Below are 25,967 nucleotides of genomic sequence, written 5' to 3'. Positions count from 1 at the left end.
AGTGCTCTCTGACTTCCCTTGCTTAGAGAAACTTTTGGCAACTCTTGGTTAAACTAAAATATAGCTAGCTATACTTTAGAAATGGCACCTACTTCAAACCTCGTACTGCACTTACGTTAGGTACACTGGGGTAGAACAATTTAGAAGCATCAGATGAGTATCACATTTTAGCTTATGGTATTTATGTATGTATTTTGATTAATATATGTCATAGCTACAAACTATGCTATTGCAGTATTATTTTATCTTACTGCTAACCTCGTACATATTGTACTTCGCAGTCTGTCTTACGATTGTAGCAATTCATATCTCTTGCTTGAGAAATAAGACTGTTCAATATACCCTTTTATTGAAAAACGCTTGTCACTCTATTTCTGTGCAACTCTGTAGAAACGAAATGCACGATTGACTGAGTGAAACTGTTATCTATTGTTTCCACGATTCTGAGACTGTTCCGATTCTAAAAGGAAACAAAGTTGTCATGTTTATGCGGTTGTCAGAGACTAATCCCTTCTTGTATATTCGAGAAGTTTCTAGTGACCTCTGAGTTAGCTGGCACACACAAGTAATTAAGTTTAATATACTCGATAGAGACATACTGACCTTAGTCCTATGTCAAATCTATAGTGTATGTTATTCCAATGCGAAGAGCCTATCAGGGATATAGTAACTACATTACATGGCGCCCAACGATTTGATAAGGCATTAATTTAACGCTAGATACTGGAGTAACTCAGTCGTTCTTTTCTCAGAGACCCTCTGCTCATAAAACTCCATAAGATGTCTGGAGTGGGTAGAGATAATATCCGCCATAGCTGAGTAGGACGAAAGTCCTATGTATTAGCTGTTTGGTTTTGTTCAACGTTGAAGGATACAGTGTTCCAAAATATTGTGCACCTTATCTTTGTTCCCTTGAAACTTGCTCTGCAATTTTCATTAAACAATGACTGAAACGACTCAAACACCGATACTGGTGGAGCTGCGGCTGACCAAGTCACAGCAGCTTTTAATCATACAGGTTTTTAAGAAACCGACGAAGATGCTATAAACATCCATCCAAATTTAAGGAGAGACATCACTCTAAAACTTATAAAACATGGCCTAACACAAAGAGGTGGTAGAGCAGTTTTCGTGATAGAGGTACATGAATCTCACCAGACAGAGGTATTCTACTCATGGATCGTATTCCCAGAATCAAATCCAGTAACTCACTTGTTTCACTTCTACAACAACTTGCCAAGAAGTTCTCTAGGGGTTGTCACTTCATATGAGGTCCTGTTTGGGACTAGAATGTCGGTTCCGGACTTAGATATGAAAGGCACAGTGGTGGAAAACAAACAATTTGATATCAAAGATCGTTTGGCTGTTTTACAGGACTTAAATGTACTAAGAACGCAACAAAGCAACGTGGTCCTGAAGCCAACCGCCACTGAGAAATATACAGCCGTCCGAGCAAGGCCTGTCTGGATCCCAAAGCTTGGGGATCTCGTCAGAGAAAAGATTGCGGATAAGAAGGAATTTGGGCCTTCATACAGACAACCAGTACCTGTCCTAGCAATCCACGGATCAAGAACAGTACTTTTGCCGCCCCTTGCTGGTAAAAAGGAGAAAAGATTTGTGTCCATCGACCTGATCAAACCACACTATGTGGCCGATACTGAACAGTAGGCCAAGTGGACTCCGCCAATGTAGCAGACGCACTCCTTTAGCTACAATCCAAGAGGTTCAAACTGAGAGACTCATCACCTTTGAAGATTCGACAGTAAGAAATAGAGGACTAAGCAACAATGCTATGTACCTTGTACCTCTTGAGACCCAAATAACAGTGCATCCAGATACACCTGTTTACAACGAAGTAACAAGTGATCAACTGGTTCCAGCAATTTAATCAAATACGGATGAAATTCCAACCATTGACAGAACTGCTTCTGGCTATTTCATGAACTTTGATACGCTTTCTGAGGATCCCAGCGAGCCTGAAATGACACCCGTACAAAGAACTTTCAAAGAACAAGCAACAGAATTTTTTCATTTACTGGAAAAAACTTATCTGGTTTCACCATGGATTGAAGTATGGACTGTTTTGGGAATATTCTTCTTTCTACTTTGGTTAGCTCTGGTAATAACTCTGGGTATGCTGATTAATGGAAGATATATTCAAATGGATATAGCAAGTAAAAGAGTGAACTTACTTGTCCAGCCACACAAATCATTCCATCGTGAAGCAAGAGACTTGTCAGCTGTGAACATCACAGCGATTCCTATACCTGATGGTATAGTTTGGGACAAAACCGAATATTACATTTTTGGCCCGTCGGAGCTTTTGATGATTCCACATTTATTTAAAATTTCATTAAGTGACTTTATTACCTCCAGTTCCTTTTCTGATGATTGGGACTACGAGACTGTTAATAATATATCTGATCTGGAGATGTCAACTGCATCCACTAATAATGAATATTTACAAGGTTTATCAGACTATGAACAACTGTATTGTTATAACCACTATGGTCATCATTTCTTGCATAAATCTGCTACACCTAGAAATGTGTTTATGTATAACCAATGGGAACATTGTCCTACGCCACCAAAGGGTAGCTCGAAAACATTTGCTATGAAATTTCCATATTTTTCAGGGTTTAATATCTCGAATGCAGAGACATTTTACTTTAAGAATGTTAATAAGACAGGAATGAAAACTATTTTAACGAATACCAAACAGATTTATTCTGCAGCCTTTATTGCCCAACTATCTAGACAGGGTTATGACTTTTGGAAAGACAACATTGAGACGAAAACTGTCTGGGGTACTAAAGATTGGCAAGTACAGGGAATAGAAGCTTTGTTTAGAGCCTGTATCATCTCTGAGCAAATTATGTTTTTGAACGACACTGTCCAACAAACATCATGCCTTGGAATAGCCAAGATAAAAGACATGAACACTCAGTCTATACCTGCACCTACAAGTGAAAGCACTACACAGGGGGAGGACGACGTACATACTATTTTGAATAATAACAGATCAGATCCTGAATGGAAAAAATGGTTGCTCTGGCCCTTAGACACAAACAACTGTCAAGATAGATTCCTGAACAAAACACAAGGTTTTACCTTTCTAGTCCAGACCCACGTTATGTCCAAACACAGCATCCGGGGGTAGTAACAACTTACAGTGTAGGGAAACTTTGCCTTGATTGGATACAGAAAGCAACACTAGAGGATGTAAAACAACACTTAACTTTACTTCAAGAAGGTGCAGGCCTTAGGGAATTCTTGCTAGGACCAAGAAAACTGCGTCAAAAACGTTTCATATATGCCGGTGTCTATGTTGCTTATGATGAAGCATGGAAGGTCACCCAAGCAGAGACTGCAGAACAAATACGAAAAAATTGATCGTATTAATTTAGAGAAATTTCTCTCTGTAGTAGACAATGTGTTAACGACAGTCATCCAGGATATATTCTTTGGACAGCATTGTATCCTCTGTCATAGACATCAAGGAACAAGACTTGGTCATGTTGCAACATGGCCAGTCACAGCTATGTTCTATCATGCTATTAGGCTGGACGCTTCAATACCTAAGTTCTGGCTATGTGCCTTGGCGTTTAATCAATACTACGTCACTGTTTGCTGAATTCAATCTCACTGATAGACAGATCAAACTGACACAAAGGGGAGCAGACTATACGGTGCTGAGCATTGAAAAATTGGAGAAATTACCATTCACAGTGGTGGAAAAACCAGCTACTGAGTGGATCAAACATGGTAAGATTACTCTGCCTGTTACGACTTTCCATTTTCAGTATTGCCTAAAAAATATACCAGGAGGCAAATATGAAAGGTTACATCAAGACATCCTGGGATTTACCTTACACACACGGCTGTTGGAGTGGGGAACGTAAAGTGTTTCTTAGCGGTAAACTGTGAACACGCACTACGCGGTTCTCTCCTTTGTCAAGGTCTTAACTTACACGGTTCCACTACAAACTTATCCTGCCACCTGCACGGTTCACCGGCAGCAGTGATTAATTCAATCTTTGGTCAACTTTCAAATGGGAGTTACATTATGTTGAATGATCACAGCTGCTGTGCATGCTGCCAGGTATCCCATATCTAGTAACGGTTACATCCAGGGTCACTTGCTGTATGCAAGTCTTGTTTCCCCAAATAGACCTAGTCAGGGAGTTGCCTTTATGGCCTTCACTGAATATCTCTTCTATACGAGTTGATACTCTAAGTAGAATGAAAGCCATTCTTTTACAAAAAACTGTGCCTTTGACCTCTGCCAAAGAAACCTATGATCAACAAATCGCAAGGACTTCTGCAGAGATACATACCCTTTTGTATACAAACTGCCCTGTGCATTTCTCAGAAATGTTAGGTCGTATCTTAAACATGTCTGATACGAGCGGTATTGTACATGTATTTAAGAACATGTGTGCAGGACTGTTAGCACCTTTTCAAGCAGTCCTCAGAATGTTTCCAAACGTCGTGCACTCTGTGTTTGGCGGACTGCCGCTCCTTTTAGCACTCCTTGCAGGGATGCTATTTTTGCTCCTACTGCTACGATATGGCAAGCCAAATCACCAGCGACACCCAGTTCACCATGGAAAGAACTCTATTGGAGATCAAGTGTCGTGAGCGCATCATCCAAATTCTTGGTTTACCTCATCTACGAGAATTAAACACCACTTAGTTTCTGTCATTCAGACCAATCTGGCAAGATTGCATTTTACCTGTTCTACGCTGCCTACTATGCGGTGAAGAATGAGTGCTGGACATTTGTCTGACACTCCCATCAGTCATGCCTATGGATATCGATACTCTGCTGGACCCGATAACGGCCTATGCTATGTGTTGTCCTCAGCGGCTACCAATCCTAATGGCGGCATTCATTGAGATCTCAGATGCAACATGCTACTGCTGAGGTACGAGAGGAAACACCAGGCGTGCAGGTAACATCCATTCTGGACATTGCTGATGCTTCCCATGCTGAAGGCGATAGTTCGCATCTATGTGCTGTTGATCTTCTACACGAGGTATTCCGACTCTCACCCACATTGGTAGACGACTTGTTGTCTACAGGTTTAGAAAATTTTGTTTTCACCATCCCCACCCCCTGACTTTTGATTCAAGCACACAGTGTTCCGGAGAGACTGTGAATTTGGCCTTCATTCTTTTTCAAACGTGATACTGACTTTGGAACTTTTTCTATGATTATATATTTTATTTTTCTCTTCCCGTCCCAAAATTGTATTTTTCATTTTTTGGCACAGTAATCTGCTTATAGTAGAACTATTCATAGAGAATAGAATTTGTTGATAACACTTCCAGGGACAGTATGCCACCTTGTCATGAATAACAATTTGACTTGTGTAACCTGCTATGAAATGGTTTTGGCCCCTTTTTCTTCTGTATTTACGAGCCATTTCATCTCCTGTATATATTTTGGTTCATTCATTTAGCATTCCAGTGTGATCCTATGCTTAGAATGGAACATTACCTTTAGTATCTACAACACTCTATGCATAGCAATGGTTTTGTAATGTATTTTTAGAACATATGTTGGATATGTTTTTAGCTTTTTTTAGCGATACTCTGTTTTACGATATGTTTAGGATTCAGTAACGTTGTTCATACGAAACTGGAGTGGGTGTTGTGTGCAGATTTAGATTCCGTATATAGGTTTCCCGATTTATGCCCTTATATAGGTACAATTCACATTACCCTTATTTGGACATAGAAATCCGACCCTTATTTAGACATTGTCCGTACAAACCAAATACAGGCATGGCCACCTACATCCGTCCAAGTCACAACAAATTCTTGGAAAACCAGACCCTTAAGCCTTTAGGAATTTCCCTCAGCTTGAATATTGATTTCTCCAAGAACTCATTAAGTATGCATGAACATCTATTCCTTAGGGGTTCATTCATGACGTTCCTCTGCCCGACTTTTACGTCAATACTTGCATTCCTAGACACCTTCAAGGTATAAATATACCAGCACTTGCCCTGGCAAATTGCAGTTTCCGGAGGATTCCATCCAACCCAGACTACGCGGTTCGCCACAGCAAGTTCGGAAGGAGATCGAGTTCCAGTCTGATACACTGACCTGACGCTGCCATCCTCCTCACAGAGAATCCAGCTCCAGTGCTCTCGGACTTCCCTTGCGGGGGTTAGACTATCGAGTCCAGAAAAGAGATTCCAACCTCTCTCATTCTAAGGTATGGAGCTGACTAGAACTAAGAGAAACTTTTGGCAACTCTTGGCTAAACTAAAATATAGCTAGCTATACTTTAGAAATGGCACCTACTTCAAACCTTTTACTGCACTTAGGTTAGGCACACTGGGGTAGAAAAATTTAGAAGCATCAGATGAGTATCACATTTTAGCTTATGTTATTTATGTATGTATTTTGATTAATATATGTCATAGCTACAAACCATGCTATTGCAGTATTGTTTTATCTTACTGATAACCTTGTACATATTGTACTTCGCAGTCTGTCTTACGATTGTAGCAATTCATATCTCTTGCATGAGAAATAAGACTGTTCAATAAACCCTTTTATTGAAACGCCCGTCTCTCTATTTCTGTGCAACTCTGTAGAAACAAAGCATGCACGATTGACTGAGGGAAACTGTTATCTATTGTTTCCACGATTCTGAGACTGTTACGATTCTAAAAGGAAACAAAGTTGTCATGTTCATGCGGTTGTCAGAGACTAATCCCTTCTTGTATATTCAAGAAGTTTCTAGTGACCTCTGAGTTAGCTGGCACACACAAGTAATTAAGTTTAATATACTCGATAGAGACATACTGACCTCAGTCCTATGTCAAATCTATAGTGTATGTGCTTCCAATGCGCAGAGCCTATCAGGGATATACAAACTACACTACACTACACCCTTCCAAAGAGGAGGAGAGACTCCACCGTCTGAACCCAAAACGTGCGCTGTCCATCTTCCTTCACCGCAGTAGAGATTTCCGGGTAGACTATCACCTCTTCGTGGGTTATGTGGGTGCCAAAAAAGGTTGGGCCGTACACAAACATACCATCTCGCGATGGGTTGTCCTATGCATCAAAATCTGCTATTCTTTGGCGAAAAAGAAACCTCCAATAGGACTACGCACCCACTCTACCAGGGTGACAGCAGCCACTACTGCTTTGGAATGTGGAGTTCCACTGATTGACATCTGCCAGGCAGCCACGTGGGCATCCCTACACACATTAACAAAACATTACTGCCTGGACAGCCAAGTCCGGAGGGACAGCTTTTTTGGCCGATCCGTTCTCCAGGACTTCCTGGTGTGAACTTTGTTCGCAGACCCACCACCGGGGTTGTCATTGCTGGGGTATCTATTCTACGGGTAAGGAATCTATAACGACAGTCTTTCAGATGAACAAGTTACTTAGCTTCGGTGACGATGTATCTGTAAGAGACCTATGTAGTTATCGATTCCTTACCACCCCACCCATCCTCTCCATTCTGTGAACTGACTTCTAGGGATAGGGACTCCCTTCTAATGCTCTAGTTTATGTTCACCATTGATCAGTGTCTTGCATGGCTCTGCGCTTCTGGCGTGGAAAGTTGTGTCAGAACTGACGTCAGCACACAGGGGCGGCATCTAAGTAGACACCGTGACGTCATCCCGTCGGCCACGATGCCGACGACCGACCCGACACCACCTACTGACCCGACCACACCTACCGACACGCTGGGGTACCTCTATGAAAAAATTCTCTGGATCCAGTCTGACGCATGTGGGTAATTCTAGAGGTAAGGGATCTACATATGTCTCTTACAGATACATCGTTACCGAAGGTAAGTAACTTGTTCTTGCTGTCTTCGGCGGTAAAGCCCTGATTAGGGTCTGTTGTATACAGTCTGAATGTTTTACTCGAAATACTGATTAATTGAAAATAAAATGGTTGGATGGTATTCTAGAGGTGATTGAGGGTGGATTTCCAGAAAAGAGTCATGGTAGAGAGCTCAATTGGATTTTGAAACTGACAAAAAGTCAAATATTTAAAAAGTTTCATCCGGATTGATGGAATTCAAGTGAAAATAAATGCAATACAATAATAAGAAATACTTGAATATAGTTGGAAGGAATTTTGATGACTAATCTATTGTAAAGAAGTCAAAAAATAAACTAGTAAAAATAAGTACTTTATGTAGGGTGACTGGATCATGAAAAATTACGTTGAAGAATTGTTTCAGATGAATGTGTGGAGAAATGTTAAGTCATACTTGGTCAGGTAGGTGAAACATTGTCTTGGGTAACATGATAATATGAAAAAAGCATGGCAAGTGGGGCCTAGCTCCCCAACACACACAACACCAAACATGGAGATAATCAGTAATAATGTAGTAAAATGTGATGCATTCATATTATTTTTGGGTTCACCTGAAAACCTGATTGGATTTTACTATTTAAATAGTTGCTCATCTCTGCCCCAATAGTCAGGCGACGTTGGTTGGGATGCTGTAATGCTAAATGGCACAAATACTTCCTTCAGATAATAGTTTAGGCTTATAATAAAATCTGTTCATTTGTATATGAATCGGGCGCTTGTCTAAACAACCTGCTTACAAACACTTCACTGAAAATTTGGTTAACAGTTGATTAAGTTGAGGAATAACTGTCTGGCGCTGGGTGTTTTTGAGCTATGACTGCTGTACCTTAAATGTTTTGGTAGTGTGACTCCCAGTGTGTACATTGTCGAGCTAACAGAGCAATTGAAAAAGGTATGAAGAAAATTACACATGAGGAAAAAAAGCAGAACATTTCCAATGGTTAAGCTACGGAAATCTAAGATTGAATCCTCTGAAGATCATCTTTTTAGAATAGAGGCAGAGATTTTATATATGAAAAGTTGTACTGAAACTATAATGATTGGTATTTGGAGAACAACTGTTAACAGTTAAGAGCTGAAAGAACCAAGTGGTCCACTCAATTCACAGAAGGCATGAGAATGACCTTACTACAATCCTTTTTGTTTTTTAAAACTGTTTCCTAGTGTATATAACCTGGGCATGACACAAATACATAATGTATAAATACACTTAAAGGTTTACCCTGTCCCGTATGTAGTGATGCTTTCTAAACAAGAATGATTTTTATTCAATTCTATGCAGAATCTGGCTTTAAACAAATCTGTGTAATAATTACCTTTGTTTGATATTTTAATCTAACAGTGACAATGCACAGCCCGATGCCAACACAAAGGAATTTTGGGTAAACATGCCAAACTTGATGTCCCATCTCAAAAAAGTCTCTGAACAGAAACCACAAGCAACGTATTACAATGTTGATATGTTAAAATATCAGGTAAAGTATTGGACTATATCCAGGTTTAATTGTTAATAAGAATTACATGCAGCTCTCAACTTTAAAGCATTGAGATGAAATGTCTAATCATTTTAATTTGACACCACAATCAATATCAATTAATATAAAAAAATAGAAAAATACCCCCAATGTATGTATTGCTGATAAGTTCATCACTAAAATTAGTCTAGCTTGATAACAGAGATGAAGGAAATATAAAGCAAAGAATTAACTGTAAGTCAAAGACAAAAATCATATGTACTAAAGATCTGGACTTTTTGATCTTAAAATGGTCTAGGAAAACCAGTGTGATATTCGTGAAAATCTGGATTTTGTAGTTTTTACAAGGTTATCAATTTAAATGTTGGTGTTAAGATAAACTAAAAAGCACAGTAAGAGAATGAAGTATGACGGAAATCAATCCATTGATTTTCATCATGAAAACTATATAGTTCTACCGCGACGTGGAAAACCATGCAAGAAACAATATTGATATTTTCACATATATTCCTATCGGAAATCACTTCTCCCTTTTAAACACAGCCCATTAAAGAACAAGATTAGCCAGATAAAGCAGCACACCACACAAAGTAAAATCTGTGGTGTGCCATTCAGACCCCAGGCTGACCCTGTTTAGCAGTTGAATGCTGTTTAGTGTGAGGATCCGTAAACCGTCAGCCCATTTCTTTTCTTATTGAATTCCATACCATATATTCACTGATTGTTTTTATTCACAGTCTATCAGATGATATCCTGGAGTATAATAATATCATGAGTGGATTTTCCTAGGTAGGGAGCGTAGTAGAGCATCCTCTGAATCTGCTACTTGTGGATCTCAGACAGGGAAGAAGCTGAAGAGAGCTCTTTTCTCCATCTCAATGTCACCTTTGGCCATTCCCAGGAGAGATTCAGAAAAAAAGGTGCAAGAAACATTGATTGTGCCATGCAGGGCAATTCAATTCACATCACACTTCCCTATACCAGTAGAATACTTCCTTTCTCTTGTATTATTATAGTCCATTTTGACATGGAGATTTGTTGAATGACTCCTTGACAAGGCATATGTTGTGGCATTCACCTTGAGAACATGCCATTAGTGATATCTGATAGAGACTTTTAGCAGCAGATTCCGTACCTTAGAATTATCCACATGCGTCAGACTGGAACGGGAACTTTTTTGTGAGCATTACCCCTGCGCACCGGTAGGTAGCGTCTTTCAGCTCCGCGTGGCTTCGTCCGTGGTGGAAGTGACGTGCGTGGTGCCTATATGGGCGCCTCCCTAGTGCGCTGTCAGTTCTTTTCTTTCCGCGCCAGCCTGGATCCAGAGAAAGCTACCCCCAGTGACTTTTTGACTGACCCTTTTTGACCTTTTGTTGAAGGCTTTTGAGTGGTTTGAAAGTTGTCCTCTAGGAAGCTGCCTTCAAGCCCTGCGGCGCCTGTCACCCACAAATGTTGGTGACCGACCCACATCTTGTTTGCCTTTGGTGCCTCGAGCATGACCACGACACGAAGACCTGTGTTGACTGCCACACCCTAAGGCCTTGAGGCAGCGATCCCTCAAGCTCCTTGCCACTAGACGTGCAATGCCACGACAGTCTCGATCACTTTCAAAAGGAAGGTCCCGGGATGAGTCGCAGAGCCATCGATTTTTGTCACTGTTGAATTGTCCAACCGTTTCTGTAAGTCCCACAAAAGGAAAAAGAGCAAGAAGTTGAAAAAGTCTTCAACCTCACCCTATCCATCGAAGTCATTAGACAAGACGCGAGCGCATAGTCATTAGAGGCCCGACTCTGTGGTTAAGCCTGGGCTGGCTCCGCCTCTCTGAGTTTCCAGGAGCCAGGGCGACCCACGCCCAACTCCACAAATTTTATGAAGCTATACACAGAATAAGGCATGCCCGTCTCCTCTGGCATGCCTTAAGGCCCCGCAGTGTCAAGAGAGGCCCGCAGTGTCAGGGTGGGCCCCTACTGGTTCCCCTCTAGCGTGTCTGCCCTCGGCACCAGTTTGGCCCCCTTGGACCCATTCATGGAATGGGGATAAATCTAAGTTGAGTAGTCTGTGGCTAGATACATATCTCTACCAGATAAGGCATTACTGAAGGTAAGTAACTTGTTTATTAATATATAGTTGTTTGTCGCATTCTCAGATTTGACCTGTGAAGAAAAGCTGTAATTTCATCGCTCTGCATAACATTTGACTAAACAATCCGTTACAAACCTCTCAGCCTTGTGAAAAGGGAAGCAGCACTTGAGGATCCTAGGTGCAAGTATTAGGAAAAGAAGTGTAGAAAAAGCACAAGAGTACAGTGTCTGCTAGAACAGACAGAGGAGATGAAACGTATCCTTTAGTACTGCTTGAGGCACGAGAGGGAACAAAATAGATTTCTGATGGCCCTTACCAAGAAACAAGAAATTATGCAGGTCCTTGTGGGTAACAAGTATTGAAACATTACTTAGAAGGTAGCAAAATAGGTTGGAAGAGGAAAAACTTGTGTTAACCAATAAAAACCACCAGTTGTGATACCATAGGATTAACAAATCAACAGTAAACTTTAATTTTATGTAAAACTCCATGTTTCCCTCTTGGGGCCAGCAATTGTTTTTAATGTAATTGACGTTTATCTTGTAAAAGAAGAAGCGTGTTTGTGGGAAGGTCCGATCAGTGATATAGAAGTTAAATTAGCCTGAAATAACTTTGCTTATCTACTTTAACACTGTCTGCACTTTTCCCTCCCCGCGTATGGTTTAGCCTAACTAGCACCTTTCTAGGACCTGTTGTGACGTAGCAAAGACTAATGTCTGGCCACTTGTGCAGAAACAGAGGATGACTGTCTGATGGTTGTGAGAGTTCTTTAGAAATGTGTGTTCCACATGATTATAAATCCCTTTCAGACTGGCCCTACTTTTTTTTTTTTGTTGCTCCTATCACCCTTTTACACTGTCTATACACATTTTCTGGTTTTCTTTCCTTTTCTGTTATTTTCCATGTTTTTTTTTTTTTTTAAGAGTCCAATCTAAGTTTTTTAGATGGACATGCATACATTTATTATTGGACACTGAATTGACAAAGGTTGTCATGTCTGAGCTTCAGAAGGTTGAAACCTGATGCCCATCACACGCTATGAATTTACTTTTCTCATTTAGCACTTTATTCTGTGCTCACACTGATACACTACACAACACAATGACTGAAGATGATACACTCAATACAATACTATTAGCCTGTCTGCACTCAACATTCCATTGCTACCACCATTGACAGGATCATAAGCTCTACTGGCAGTTTGCATCTCAGCAAAAACAGTAGGAAAGGCCTTACTACAAACAGTGGAATGATGTGAAAACCATAGAGGAGGCCTACAGCCATCGGTTTTTGAAGGGATGCCACCACAATAATAAAACAATGAAATTCCTGTTTGCCCCCACTGTATCGCATCGCATTGGCAGTTGTCTAAGAGAGTGGCAAAAATGAAAATTCAAATTAGGCTTGGCTATCAGGAAGATGGCTAAAGTTTGAGGTTGAAGTTATTGCCTTAAAATATACCCCCCTTAAAGTTCAAGCAATTCTAAATACACAGCTACAGGAAATTCAAACATTTCACATAGTCAAGTGATCTAACGTCTACAACTCTCCCAAAATAACAAATATGTTTTGTTCCAAAGAGGGATCAGAATAAAGAATACAGGATCTTTGATCTAAAAAGAAAAGAAATATGGGTGAAAAAAAGTCAGAAAGCTGCAACTTCAAGTTGATTGTATGTTTACCCAAGTTATTACGGGTATTCCATATGCCCAAAATCACACAAAGTCTCAGTCATGGGGCAAAAGTGTTCTTTCACATCAACGTACTAACATTTGGCACACTGAGGGTCTACTAAAAAGGTCTGGCAAGGGTTTTGAAGGCAGTAGTGATATTCATGCACGGAGAGGAAATTAAATCAACTGCTTCATCAATATAAACACTCTACAACTTGGTAGTTTATGTAAACACAAGCACCGCTAAAATGTTTCCTTTGGAGGGGAGACACTGTTTCATGCAGAAGTAATGCCAGTTTCTACATTTGAAGCCTCACCCCAAGGTATAACCAGACTTCTGATTGATGGTGTCTAGATACACAGCCTAACTTGTCAACATCCCACCACCCATAAACAGCTGGTTGACCAGAGTATGTTAATGATCTACTTCTACAGCATCTCTGTTAGGAAAGTACCTTCCCTCAGCAACGTCCCTTATATTTAAAATCAGTAGAGTTTACATGCTACCATTAGCCGAAGGTTAAAATTGCTGTCCATTTGTCCTGTCATATTTCATTACAAATATGCAGCAAGCTAGGCAATAGATTACAACTATAGACCATCTGTTGAGTTAAGTCCTCATACCCAAAGAGAATTCAATAAATAGGGCTTATACTGTTATGACGGTGTTCAACATGCTGTTCCAATTATATACTGGTGAATTACCGTTGCTCTGAGGATTGAAGTGAAAGTTGGGGACTAACATGTTTTTGATAATAAGAAAAAGACACCAGGATCATATAGTAAAGTTTGGCCTGGGAGGGGAGCAAGAATTGGGGTGGGATTAAAATCTTGAGTAAATTCAGGTCAAATCTCTGGCACAGCTCATCCGGTTCAACAGCCATCTTGATGTTATGTAACTAGATTTATAAAGCTCATAGCTGCCTCAGTAACGGGTCGTCCCAGCGCTAAACCCAGAAATAACATCGCAGGGGCGAGAATGCGTGAGGCAACAACTAGACCGGGAACAGCCAGGTTTTTATGTCCCTTCTGAAAGCTGCATGATTCTGGATACTCCTGATGGTCACAGGTAGGGAGTGTAAGAGGGCTGATGCCTGCGCCCCGAAAGAACGTCCCCCCGTTCTAGCTGTTTTGACTCGAGGGACGCATGCTAAATGCAAATCCACAGAACGCAGCGTGCGGCGTGGTGTATAAGGCAAGAGAAGATCTGATAGTATAGGAGGCGCTTGGTAGATGAAGATTTTGTGGGCAATGCATAAGGTCTTTAAATGAATTCTCTTGTCCACCGGCAGCCAGTGTAATTTGGGGATGAGGTTCAATACTGAGCAAGATTTAGGATGCGCAAAGAGAGTGCATGCTGCCGCTTTTTGTACCCTCTGCAAACACCTTATCCCAGATTTGTTTTCTCCTCGATACAAGGAATTGCAATAGTCTAATCTGGACAGGATCGTAGCTCGCATTATGATCTGGGGTATTTGTGGGTCGAAAAACCCCAACAAAAGCTTGAGTCCGCGTCTGAGCCCCAAACAAACCCCTGCCACCGCATTTGTTTGGGCTTCTACGGGCTAGGCACTGTCAACCTATACGCCCAGGTTTTTTACTGCCTTCTTAGGCACGAGCGCAGACCCCAGCACGTCCGGCCACCACTGGTCTGTCCATAATTGTGTGTCTTTTCCTACATTTTGTACTTGCTGGCATTAAGCTGTAGACAATTGGCTGACATACATTCCACTACAGCCAGCATATCCTCGTGGAATTTGATTAGGTTATTGTTAGATTTGCTGGAGAAGGAGATAACCAGCTGACCGTCATCAGCATAAGATACTGATGACAGTCCTCTGCTTTTTGCCACCACCGCAAGGGTTTGTATGTAGATATTAAAAAGCGCAGGACTCTGCGTCGTTCCCTGTGGAACTCCATGATGGACCGAGTATTCAGTAAGGGGTTGTCTGCTAATCTATTTTTATATTTATAGGGCCATTAGTCCTTACAGAATGTCATACTCTCCTCCGGAAGTGTACAGTTTGTCCCTAATAAAGGTTGGCAAACAACATTTTTGCTCCACAGCGTGTTATTTGAATGGCAGTAATTGAATACATTAATATCCACATGGATTTGTTGAACATCTGAATGGAAAAATTTAATCCGTTCTACATTATTTACTTTATTCAGAATCCTACGATGGTCCAGACCTGCATTGTGATGGCAAAAAACTCACATTGCTAAGAACAAAAACTGTGCTTTTCAGATGTATTTCTACCATCAGGAATCTTGCTATTTTGCACCAAAGTCTCTTCTAATGTAGTTGTTATAGTTGAGGGAAATGTATAAAGCCAACATACCATAGCGTTAAGTAGGTATTTGTTTCATAACTGTGTAGAAGTGCTTTAAAACAGAAGCAACTATGTCAGTCTCTTTACTAATTAGCATTTAGTCCTCAGATTGTTGCTCATGTGCCACTATATAAAGAATGTGATCCTGTGAACTCTTGCTTTCACGTATCACGGTGTCTACAAAGGTGTTACCAATAGGGTCTCCCCTCTTCTAAAATCACCAGTTAAAACATGATCATCTATCAGTTAATAATAGATTCTTCCTGTTTTGGTCAGTAAGGCTTCATAGGAAAGGAACAAGGTCAGTGTTGTTGTCATGTTGGACTGAGAGCAAAGAGTCCCCTTTGCTTTAACCGTATAGTTGATTGGTCTATTTTGCTAACCTGGAGTATACTTTGCGGTAATACTGTGTCGTCTTTAAGTTTTTTTAAACAATTCTATTGTTTTTCTGTTATTCCAAAACTAAACATTGCATTTCATCAGTGGGATAGTTGTACAGCCAGTTGCCAATGCATAAATATGTTCTTAAATGTGGTCTCTCAATAATGCTATTTAGAAAATATATGCATGCTAGCAGTTCAATTAGTTTGCGCTTTCCAGAGGGGCCCATTTTGTGTATGTGTACAAACAACTTCCACCACACATGACCAATCTGACAAATCACAAGATATACTGAGGTTAGTCCCATTTAAAACAGTCATACAAACTTCTCTACACCTTGTCCGCCTTGTCAAAACTTGTGCTGCAATCCTAACTAGCATATACCATTCTTTCTCTCAACATGCACCAATCCATATTTGCACACAAGGTCAATATCTTGACTGCCTATCATCAAACCTCTGTCAGGGATTATTTTGGTGTATTTTCTGGAATTAGGGTGCATCCCCATTCCTGCCATATAGTCAATAAAGTTGTGCTATGTTCCATCTACTATCCTGGACAAGAGTCATGTAACCTCACCCCAAAAAGTAAAAATAGTTGGACATTGCTAAATAGTAGATTTAAAAGTTCACACTTGGCCGTACCATCTAAGACGCACAATCAGCTATGTGCGTGTCCCAAATTTCAACTGTGAACTGGTATAAATATAATATCTTAGGCTGTACCAATCTGAATCTGCTTAACAATGATTCTTACAGCACTCTTGACTCTAGTGGGAGAAGTGTTGAACCTCTTGCAGCCTGGTCCCATATATATTGAGGGTGTGCCTCAGTTTGTACAAATAGAAATCTCTGGGTTGCTTCAAGAGAGAACTCTGCACTGACTGGAGCCTATACACTGGGGTAAATTACACCCAAAAATGCTGACTAGCCAATTGTATGCCTCCACTTCCTGAAACGGGTGGAGCCAAATTTACAAGTGTAAAGTTACAACAGACAAAAGGATCCAAAAGTAAATCCAACACCACACATGGCCAGCCACTGATGCTGCAACACCCTCCAGTAGAAAATAATGGAGGCAGGGACACAAATAGAACCCTATAGTAACTGTGAAAATAGATTAATTTATTTCAACGTTTTACAAATACCTATACATTTAATTGTATTGTTTCTTAAGTGTGTATACATTCAAAATAAATATTACTTTATGGTAAAATGTTTTAATATTTTATAAATAAAAAATAAATGTAACTTTCATTTAAATGAAATAGTTTATATTATTCTAGCTTTTTGTAATACAGAATTAAACACAAACATTTTCCTTTAGGTGGGATTTTTAAAAACAAATCTTTAGAAATTAATTTAATATATTTAAATTCATTTAATGTGTAATTAAAAATGAAGAGTATAAATATAAGATTATTAACTTTTCACCTGTGGACAGAGTTCGCCACCCCTGGAGCGAATATCTCCCTATGTTAAAGTATAGTGAAAATATAAACATTTACATTTAAACCGTATTTTAAACTAAAAAAAATAGTAATCATGCTTTTATATCAAATATTAATGTAATTTATTTTATATATATATATATATATTTTCCGCAAATGTGGTCCAAACTGCGGCGCGCTCTTGCTGCTGGTGCGACATGTGGGGGTAAGGACCACAAACCCCTTGAAAATATATTAGCAATGGAGAAGAAATGTCGCACTCCCAGGAGTTCAGTGACAGCAGTTCTTTATTAAAGACATCAGCTTCTTTTCCGTTTAAGTAACAGAGCCCCATGATGCATTTCGACTTCCGTCTTCTTCTGATGGTAATTGCTCACAGCTGATGCACACGTTGTGCTTTAAAGTCTTTGTGCATCAGCTGTGAGCAATTACCATCAGAAGAAGACGGAAGTCGAAATGCATCATGGGGCTCTGTTACTTAAACGGAAAAGAAGCTGATGTCTTTAATAAAGAACTGCTGTCACTGAACTCCTGGGAGTGCGACATTTCTTCTCCATTGCTAATATATTTTCAAGGGGTTTGTGGTCCTTACCCCCACATGTCGCACCAGCAGCAAGAGCGCGCCGCAGTTTGGACCACATTTGCGGAAAATACACTTGACAGACGGCAGCGCCCAGTGCCTGAAATACTTACAAAGTGGACGGGGAGATACCAATCTCCAGCAGAGTGCACCCAGCACTTGGAGACTATCGGACCGGAGTGTCTTTGACTCCAAATTCTGCCTAGCGAGTCTTTGTTTTAAAAGGACAGCCTCATCATACAGATGAGGCCACTTCCTTTGGTTTGAAAGCACCGATGCGGCCCTGGACATGAGATGGGAGAACGGGCCCAGGAGTAAGCAAAATAATCATTTTTAAATTATGAATGGGGCATTTTTTGAAACGCACTGAGCGCAAACTACAATTACCAAAATGCTCTGCAAAAAGACTTTAAAGCACAACGTGTGCATCAGCTGTGAGCAATTACCATCAGAAGAAGACGGAAGTCGAAATGCATCATGGGGCTCTGTTACTTAAACGGAAAAGAAGCTGATGTCTTTAATAAAGAACTGCTGTCACTGAACTCCTGGGAGTGCGACATTTCTTCTCCATTGCTAATATATATATATATATATATAAATGTAGAACAAAATATAAAAACTACAGCACTAGTAACTTCATCTGAATTAAATATTTAACTAATATATTGCTTTAAATTAAAATTTCTTTTTGATTTAAGCTTCTTTAAGTTCCCAGTCATATGTCAGGGTGGTTCTGAATTGAAAGCCCTCACTTGTTTCCTTAGAACTTCCTCACATCCATTTGTCTTGAACATCACATCAAGGTCTATTTTTGCAGTCTGCACCATCAATCCACCTTAATAGGAAATGTGCTGTCCTGTTCAGAATAACTCTTCAATTAATTTTATTCAGATAAATGCATCTAACCGCAAATTTCTCACCTATAGAATTCCCCCAGATGTCAAACTGGATCTGCAACTTTTCATAGCGGTTGCCATCACTCTCTGACAGATGGCTCTGTGGTGGGCTCACAATGCCCCAAAAAGCAAAGGCATGGCACTCTATAGAAGTGCCACCCCGGCGCTGATGTCAATTCCTTTTTTCCCCTGCCATTCGATTTCCCAAACGTTTTTCAAGGTAACGTGCTGAAGAAATGTTTCCCCGAAAAACCACAGGCTTTCAACCATGCTGTCACTGTAGGAAGCAGCAAGCCCACCCTTGACGCTGACTGTCCCTGTCTGGTCATACCTGTGCAAACCCATTCCTCCACTCCTGTGCCAAAGTCCTGGACTGCCCCATCCACTCAGGGAGCAAGCCCCAGCTGCAGTTATGGATTTAACCACAAACCTGGTTTCCAATTTTGAGCCGGCGTTGGCTAGTGGGCTTATACCTCTCTGAGATAACAGCCCCGTTGGCGGAAGATTCCTACCTACTTCCCTGATACCGGTACTGTGTAGTCTGAAAGCATTGTTCAAACTGGATTAATTTTCCGTATGACCAGAATAATGGCAGGAGACACATTTACTCCTCCCTCATTCCATTGGTGCTGGTGTATATTTAGATTTACAGAATTACTTACATGGTTTCTTATTCTGAGACTGAATTAGATTCCTCACCAGGGAACCTCTTTCCTGGTAGTGGTTCACAAGGCAGCAAAAGGGCTGGTTCTTGCAGAGCCTTTGCTGCCCTTTAATGAATCTTTGAGGGAGACATTGATGGCGACCTAGTCCAAGTTGTGCTTAGGTCCCCCAGTAATTTATGTGTGTCAAAGCGTCTTATGCCTGCCCTTGGGTACCCTGTCTTTCTAACACAGCACCAGACCCCTGAGAACTTGGTGGTTCACGCTTTCACCAGTAAAGTTAACAACAGTGCATTCCCCACTGTTCCGCCTGATAGGGAATCAAAACATTGACGGATTCAGAAAAAATGTTTCTTATCTGCCGGAATGGCTTTGAGTAGCCTTAACGCTGTCTGACCTGCTGGGACAATGGGATAGATCCATCAATAACCTGCTGGCCTTCGCTGATGAATTCAGGAATGCTTTCAATATGGACAAAATGCAGATTAGTAGGTGTTGAGAGCAGGTATGGACATAACATACTGTATTAGGTTATGCTCATGTCTGAGTGAACGCCACAGGATTTTCTGAGGATGTGCACGCATTCTTGATAAGCTGAAAGAGACTATTAGTTCTAGATTCCGTACCTTAGAATTACCCCCAGGCGTCTGACTGAATCCGGAGAATTTTTTCTCTGAGCAGTACCCCTGCGCGTCGGTAGGTGGCATCGGTTGACTGCGCGTTCGTTGTCGTCGCCGTGATCGCCGGGATGACGTTGTGGTATCTACTTAGATGCCGCCCCTGAGCTCTGACGTCAGTTCTTTTTTTTTCTGTGCCAGCAGCTCAGATCTGGAGAGAGCAGTACCCTTAGTCACTTTTTGACTAAAGCTTTTTCAACTTTTGTTGACATCTTTTTTGAGTCGTTCAACTCCTGGTGGACGTAGGGATGTCCCATCACCGGACCAGCTTCAAGCCTTGTGACTCCTGTCACAAGCTGATGTCGGTCACGTATCCGCACCTCGTGTACCTTTGGTGCTTGGAGCGCGACCCGAAGTCGTGCTCCGACTGTCGGGCCATCAACCCAAAGTCTTTGTGGGAGTGGTCCCAAAAGCTTCTGGAGACCCGACAGTCTGCTCCGCATCGCTCGAGGTCCCAGTCAAGAATAAGGTCGCTGGACTGGTTAGGGAGCCACCATTGCTCATCAAAGACTTGATCATTGAGTAAGTCGAAGCACTAGAAGAATGTGAAGAAACATAGTCAATCCTTGCCTTCTCCCCCACCCATCGACCAACGCGGGATACGGAGGATCGTCGTCCTCCAGCTCCGCCCTCGGAGCCTGCTGGGATGGCTCCAAGCTTCCCTCACTTCCAGGAGCTGGAGCGTCCCCTGCCTAGCTTTGTTCCTTTTACAAAGCCCTCCATTCCATCTTTATGCAGCCCGACTCTGCCAGCGCGCCCTCGCAGAGACGGCTGGGGGCTCTAGGCCTTCGATGCTGGCAGCTCCGGCCTCTACGTCCCAGGGCCCCCAAGAATCCAGACCTGACCTGACCGGTGCCGGTCAACCTCATGGTGCCTTCCCCAGCGCCAATCCCTTTGACGATGCCTCGGCCGGTGTTGACCCTGGCCTCCCCTTCGACATGGACACGGACCCGGACCGGCGCCAGCCGACGCAGTTACCGGCGCCAGATGGTACTTTTGTACCGCTGTTCTTCCCTGACGTTCCTTATCACCATGAGTGGTTGGCAAAGGACAGGGAGAGGGACTAGGAGGGGTGTGTTGACCCTCTGGCAGACTAGCTTGAAGAACCGGACTGGAGAGAGGAGTTGGGTGATGCCAGTGGTCTGGATACTTCCCCAGACTTTGGTATGCTTTGTCCCCCTACCGTGGCTATGGAGGAGGGAGCTTCCTACGCTGTGGTGATGCATAGGGCGGCTGAGGCCTCGGGCCTTGAGCTTCCTACAGTGGCGGTCAGCACTAACCTCCTGACTGAGGTGCCTCAGCTAGCAGCAGCCTCTTCGGAGCCCATGCTACCTTTCAATGAGGCCCTCACTGACGTCCTTCTTGGCTCTTGGTCCAAGCCCAGCACAGGGGCTTCTGTGGATAGAATGATCACCGGCGCCACCGCCCGTCAACGGGCGACCCATATTTCCTCTTCCAACGCCCTGCCCCCGAGAGCTTGGTAGTCCAAGCCTCGTCTTCGAAAGGAAGCACTTTCCCTAAGGCTCCTCAAGGTAGGGAATCCAAGAAGCTGGACCAACTTGGGAAGAAGATGTTTTCTTCTGCCAGCTTAGAACTGCGGTCAGTGAACACCGCATGTCTCTTGGGCTGTTACACACATTCAGTGTGGGATACGGTTGCACAAGTGCTGTTACAGTGCCCGGAGGAGGCCCAGGCAATGTTCGCCCTCGCTGTTGCTTAGGGTCAAGGCGCAGAAAAGTTCACCGTCTGGTATGGGCTGGATACCGCTAACTCGCTGGGTAGGACGATTTCCACGTCGGTAGCCCTGAGTTGCTACGCTTGGCTGTGACCCTCTGGCTTCCCTGGGGATGTCCAATATACCCTTTTAGACATGCCCTTTGATTGCCGTCGCCTATATCGTGACAAGGCGGACAACGCGCTCAAGCGTTTCAGGGACTCTAGGGCTATGGCCAGGTCCTTGGGCCTTGCAGCAACTTCTCGCTCCATGCAGTCTGCCTTTTGTGGCCACGGAAGGGGTGCCCCAACACGTTCCACCCAGAGCCACAGGGCCGTACAAGCCATCCAGCCACTGCACGGCCAGGGACGTGGGACCCAGCGTCATTGGTCGGGGGGCCAGAGAGCGGGTCAGTCCACCAATGCCACACCTGCAGCTGCCTCCAAACCTTCCTGGTCTGACATTTCAGGGCCACCAGTTGCCAGTGGGCGGCAGAATCCGCCATCACCTCCCCACTGGCACAACATCACGTCAGACAGGTGGGTTTTACAGATAGTCCTAAGGGGCTAATCCTTTCCCTTCAAGTCTACCCCTTCCTCCATGCCACCAACACTCCATTGCATGTCGGAGGATCACTTAGCCCTCCTCCATCAGGAAGTTGCATTTCTCTTGGCCAAGGGAGCTATTGAGCGAGTCCATGTGCCAGAAGTAGGTAGTGGTTGTTATTCCCACTACTTCCTGGTACTGGACAAATCCCTGCATCCTATCTTGGATCTCACGGACGTCAACCGCTTCCTCTGGAAGGAGAAGTTAAATATGTTCACATTAGCTCAGGTCCTGTCTGCCCTCGAACCTGGAGACTGGATGGCAGCGTTGGACTTGCAGGATGCTTATTTCCACATCCCCGTCTTGCCAGCTTACAGGTGTTACCTATGGTTCAAGGTAGTCCACGAGCATTTTCAGTTTACCATGGTCCCATTTGGCCTTACCTGTGCCCCTTGGGTGTTCACGAAAGTGATGGTGGTGGTCGCAGCTCATCTGCACAGATCAGGGGTTCCAGTCTTTCCCTATCTTGACGACTGGCTGTTGAAGGTGAGCTCGCCACAGGCTGTCGTCTCCCACCTCCAGACTACGGCGTACCTCCTGCACTCCCTGGGTTTCACTGTCAACGTGCCGAAGTCACACCTGATTTCCTCTCAGAAGCTTCTTTTCTTCGGAGAAGTTCTGGATACAGCTCCATTTCTGGCTTATCCTCCGGAGCAGCAAGTCCAGGATATTCAGGCTATGATGCAGATGTTCCAGCCTCTATCCCAGATTTCGGTGAGAATGACCCTGAGGCTGCTAGGCCTCCTGCATTCTGCTGGTGGATCATGCCAGGTGGCATATGCGGGCTCTGCAGTGTGACCTGAAGTTCCAGTGGGAGGGCACTGCACACCAATTGCTTCAGGATTGGGTCAACGGCAGATCTCACTCCCTTCCCCAACCAGAGTTCACAGTGGTGACAGATGCATCACTCCTGGGATGGGGCAGCCACACGGGAGAGGCAGAGATCAGAGGCTCCTGGAGAGAGGGCTGTGCATTGATTGGTTTACCATACTGAATGTCAGTTGGCAATTTCAGGTTCTCAAAAATGTCATATCTTTTGTTTCATCTGGCCCCAATATAAAGTTAAATTAGTAGCATATATGGGCCTCCATCTAGCCTTGCCACAAACACATAACATTTATAGTTAATAACTTTGCACAATCAACCCCCCTCCGCTTAAAACCAATCCATCCGCAAAAAACGTTAGCTGTGAATTAAACCTAAGAATCGCTAGTTGTGTCAGTACCGCCACCTCTGGTTCTGCAACAGGTATTTGTTTTGTTGAGGAAAACTCGATTGTATTGCCTTCATATATGTTTATGGAACACGCAACAGTAGTTTGATTTTCAGAGTAGCTAAGTATTTTTTTTCATGTTACCAGGTATCTTCCCAAGGTCTCCAGTCTACTCCTCTGAACCTTGCAGTGAGCTGGCGGTGTGAACCAACAAGCACTGATCTACGTATAGACTACAAGTATAACTCGGAAGCGATGACTACACCCGTCGCTCTCAACAATGTCCAGTTCATTATTCCCATTGATGGAGGAGTAAACAAACTCCAGGCTGTGCTTCCACCAGCGGTTTGGTAAGAAAATATTGATGTCCGTCTGCAGCCTTTTAAAAGCCATACTTTGTAGTGCCTGTTTTTCTATGATGTTTTCCGTAGATTGCCTGGACATTCTATTGTGTTCCATATAAAAGCTTTTAAATAGGTTAGTGAGACTTACATTAGTCCTCCACTAGGAGCCATTTAAAAATCGACCAGGTTAGGGAACATCTGTGAACTTAACTTGTCATTAATTGTTTGTTACAGTAAATTGTAATAACATAGGTTTGGGTAGGATGTAGATGGGGGGAGTTTAACTGTGTTCTTCAGCCAGTTAAGAAATGTGCAGTTTCAGTTTTCCAGGGTTGCAAAATAAAAATATTTTAGTAGCGCAGATTTAAAAATAATCTTTTAGTTTGAGTTAGTTTTTAATTTGCATTCAATTGAGACAGTAAATGTGGTGCTCCAGCTAGCATCATAAAGACTAAAGTTGAAATTACTTTACAGCTGAGATTAAGGCTACATTATATTATTCAAGCAAATGTACCGTTGGAGTTGAATGTTGCTTATTTGAAAGGTGTAGGGAAGTGGTATGTGCTACTGCTGACATGGTTCAGAAACAGTTCAGGGAACGTAGCATTGATGATCTGGTTGGCGCTTTTAACTGAAGTTTTAATCTTACTCAGCCCAAGTGCCTTGAAGTAGCAGCATTTTGTGGGCATCCTTGGCAGGATGATGCCTACCCTTGGCATAATGTCTACTCTTGTATAATATTGCTACTTCTTTACACATTGTGGGCATCCTTTGCGTGGTTGTACTCGCCCCGGCCTACTACCGGCATATGGATTGTCATGCTTGACCTAATGGAAACATCCTTAGCATGAGGCCGGCCTAGGCCAGTGCTGCAGGAGTCTGTAAATTGTGCCTAGTTCTGCTAAGTCCTCGGTTTGTTAATTTTGGCTAATTTTCAATCTTTATACCCTTTTGCCTCTGAATAGAATCCGTGTCATGACATATTATTGAGAATTGACTCGTAAGAGGCAAGCTGCAAAACTGGAAGGAAAGAAAAATAAAGATTTTGTGAATAGGCAAGTTGAATTGCAAGTTCAGGTTTTTTTTGTTTTTTTTTAGACTGGCTGATACCTGTTGCTTCCTAAACATTTTTAGAGAGAACATGATCCATTTTGCAACCGTTCCTTCGAAGATTTCTTGAGAAGCTGAATCTTAACACCCAGACTTGCTTGGAAATCCCCCCTCCTCCTCAAAATTCCTATGTGGAGACAACTCCATGAATGGTGCTGAGGATATCTTGTTTAAATAGTTTACTATTTATGCCTCCACTAATGACTGAACCCCAGCTTCTTTGCATTTCGTAGTGACGTGAGTCTGCACACCAGCGTTTCCAAGCGTGGGTAGAGATTGTACCTGTAGGTATACAGTGTATCCTAAGCATCAGACTGAAAAGGAAATGTTTGCACCTTTTAAACCCTTAAAAACAGAGAAAGCCTACCCATAAACTAAAACAGACGGTAATCCCAGCTCTGTCTCACAACTCATGCAATATATCCAGTAATGTAATTACCTTCTGACAAATTACAGTGAAAGGCCTCTCTTGCACCTGAAGGAGTTCAAATAGACTTTATTGAAGAAAGAAGTTTCAATTACCAGACCTGAAGTCCTCATACATCAGCAGTGGCTGAAGAGAGCTAACCAAAAGAGCCAAAAATGGATGATAGCTGAACCAAAGCCCATTGCCTGTGCATTATTTTCTGACAAAAGGTATTGGCTGTGTCAGAACTAAAAGCAAAACCTGTTTTTTACGTTGTTTTTGTGAAGGTATGCTGTGCTTCATTCATCGTCATTAAAATGACAGTGTGGCTCTCAATTCTGGGATCCGAGTAATCATTGGCTCACATATAACTCAAGAGCAGTAGCGGAAGGAAAAATAATTTTATCTTTTTCCATTTTAAGAAGGGACGGGTATGGAAATACTGTCCAAGAGAGATTATCGGAGGGTCTGCCTCTCAATACTCCCTTTTAGTCAGGGGAAC

The 25,967-nt window shown here is 42.5% G+C and overlaps 1 protein-coding gene across 8 annotated transcripts in view; it reads left to right on the top strand.

Annotated features, from left to right (window-relative positions):
* SGIP1 (SH3GL interacting endocytic adaptor 1) overlaps window positions 1–25,967 on the top strand; it is a 1,140,118-nt gene that overhangs the window by 1,042,531 nt on the left and 71,620 nt on the right. For all 8 annotated transcript variants that reach the window (XM_085602350.1, XM_085602347.1, XM_085602346.1 and 5 more), the window contains 2 exons: window positions 9,206–9,338; window positions 23,753–23,955. In XM_085602350.1, coding sequence (XP_085458476.1) covers window positions 9,206–9,338; window positions 23,753–23,955 — 336 coding nt within the window. The remainder of the gene's footprint in view (window positions 1–9,205; window positions 9,339–23,752; window positions 23,956–25,967) is intronic.

The sequence above is a fragment of the Triturus cristatus genome, chromosome 4_2 (genome assembly GCF_964204655.1).
Source record: "Triturus cristatus chromosome 4_2, aTriCri1.1, whole genome shotgun sequence".
In the NCBI taxonomy this organism is placed as follows: domain Eukaryota; kingdom Metazoa; phylum Chordata; class Amphibia; order Caudata; family Salamandridae; genus Triturus; species Triturus cristatus.
Note: the sequence above shows the minus strand (reverse complement) of the source record. Positions and strands in the feature narration are given on the sequence as shown.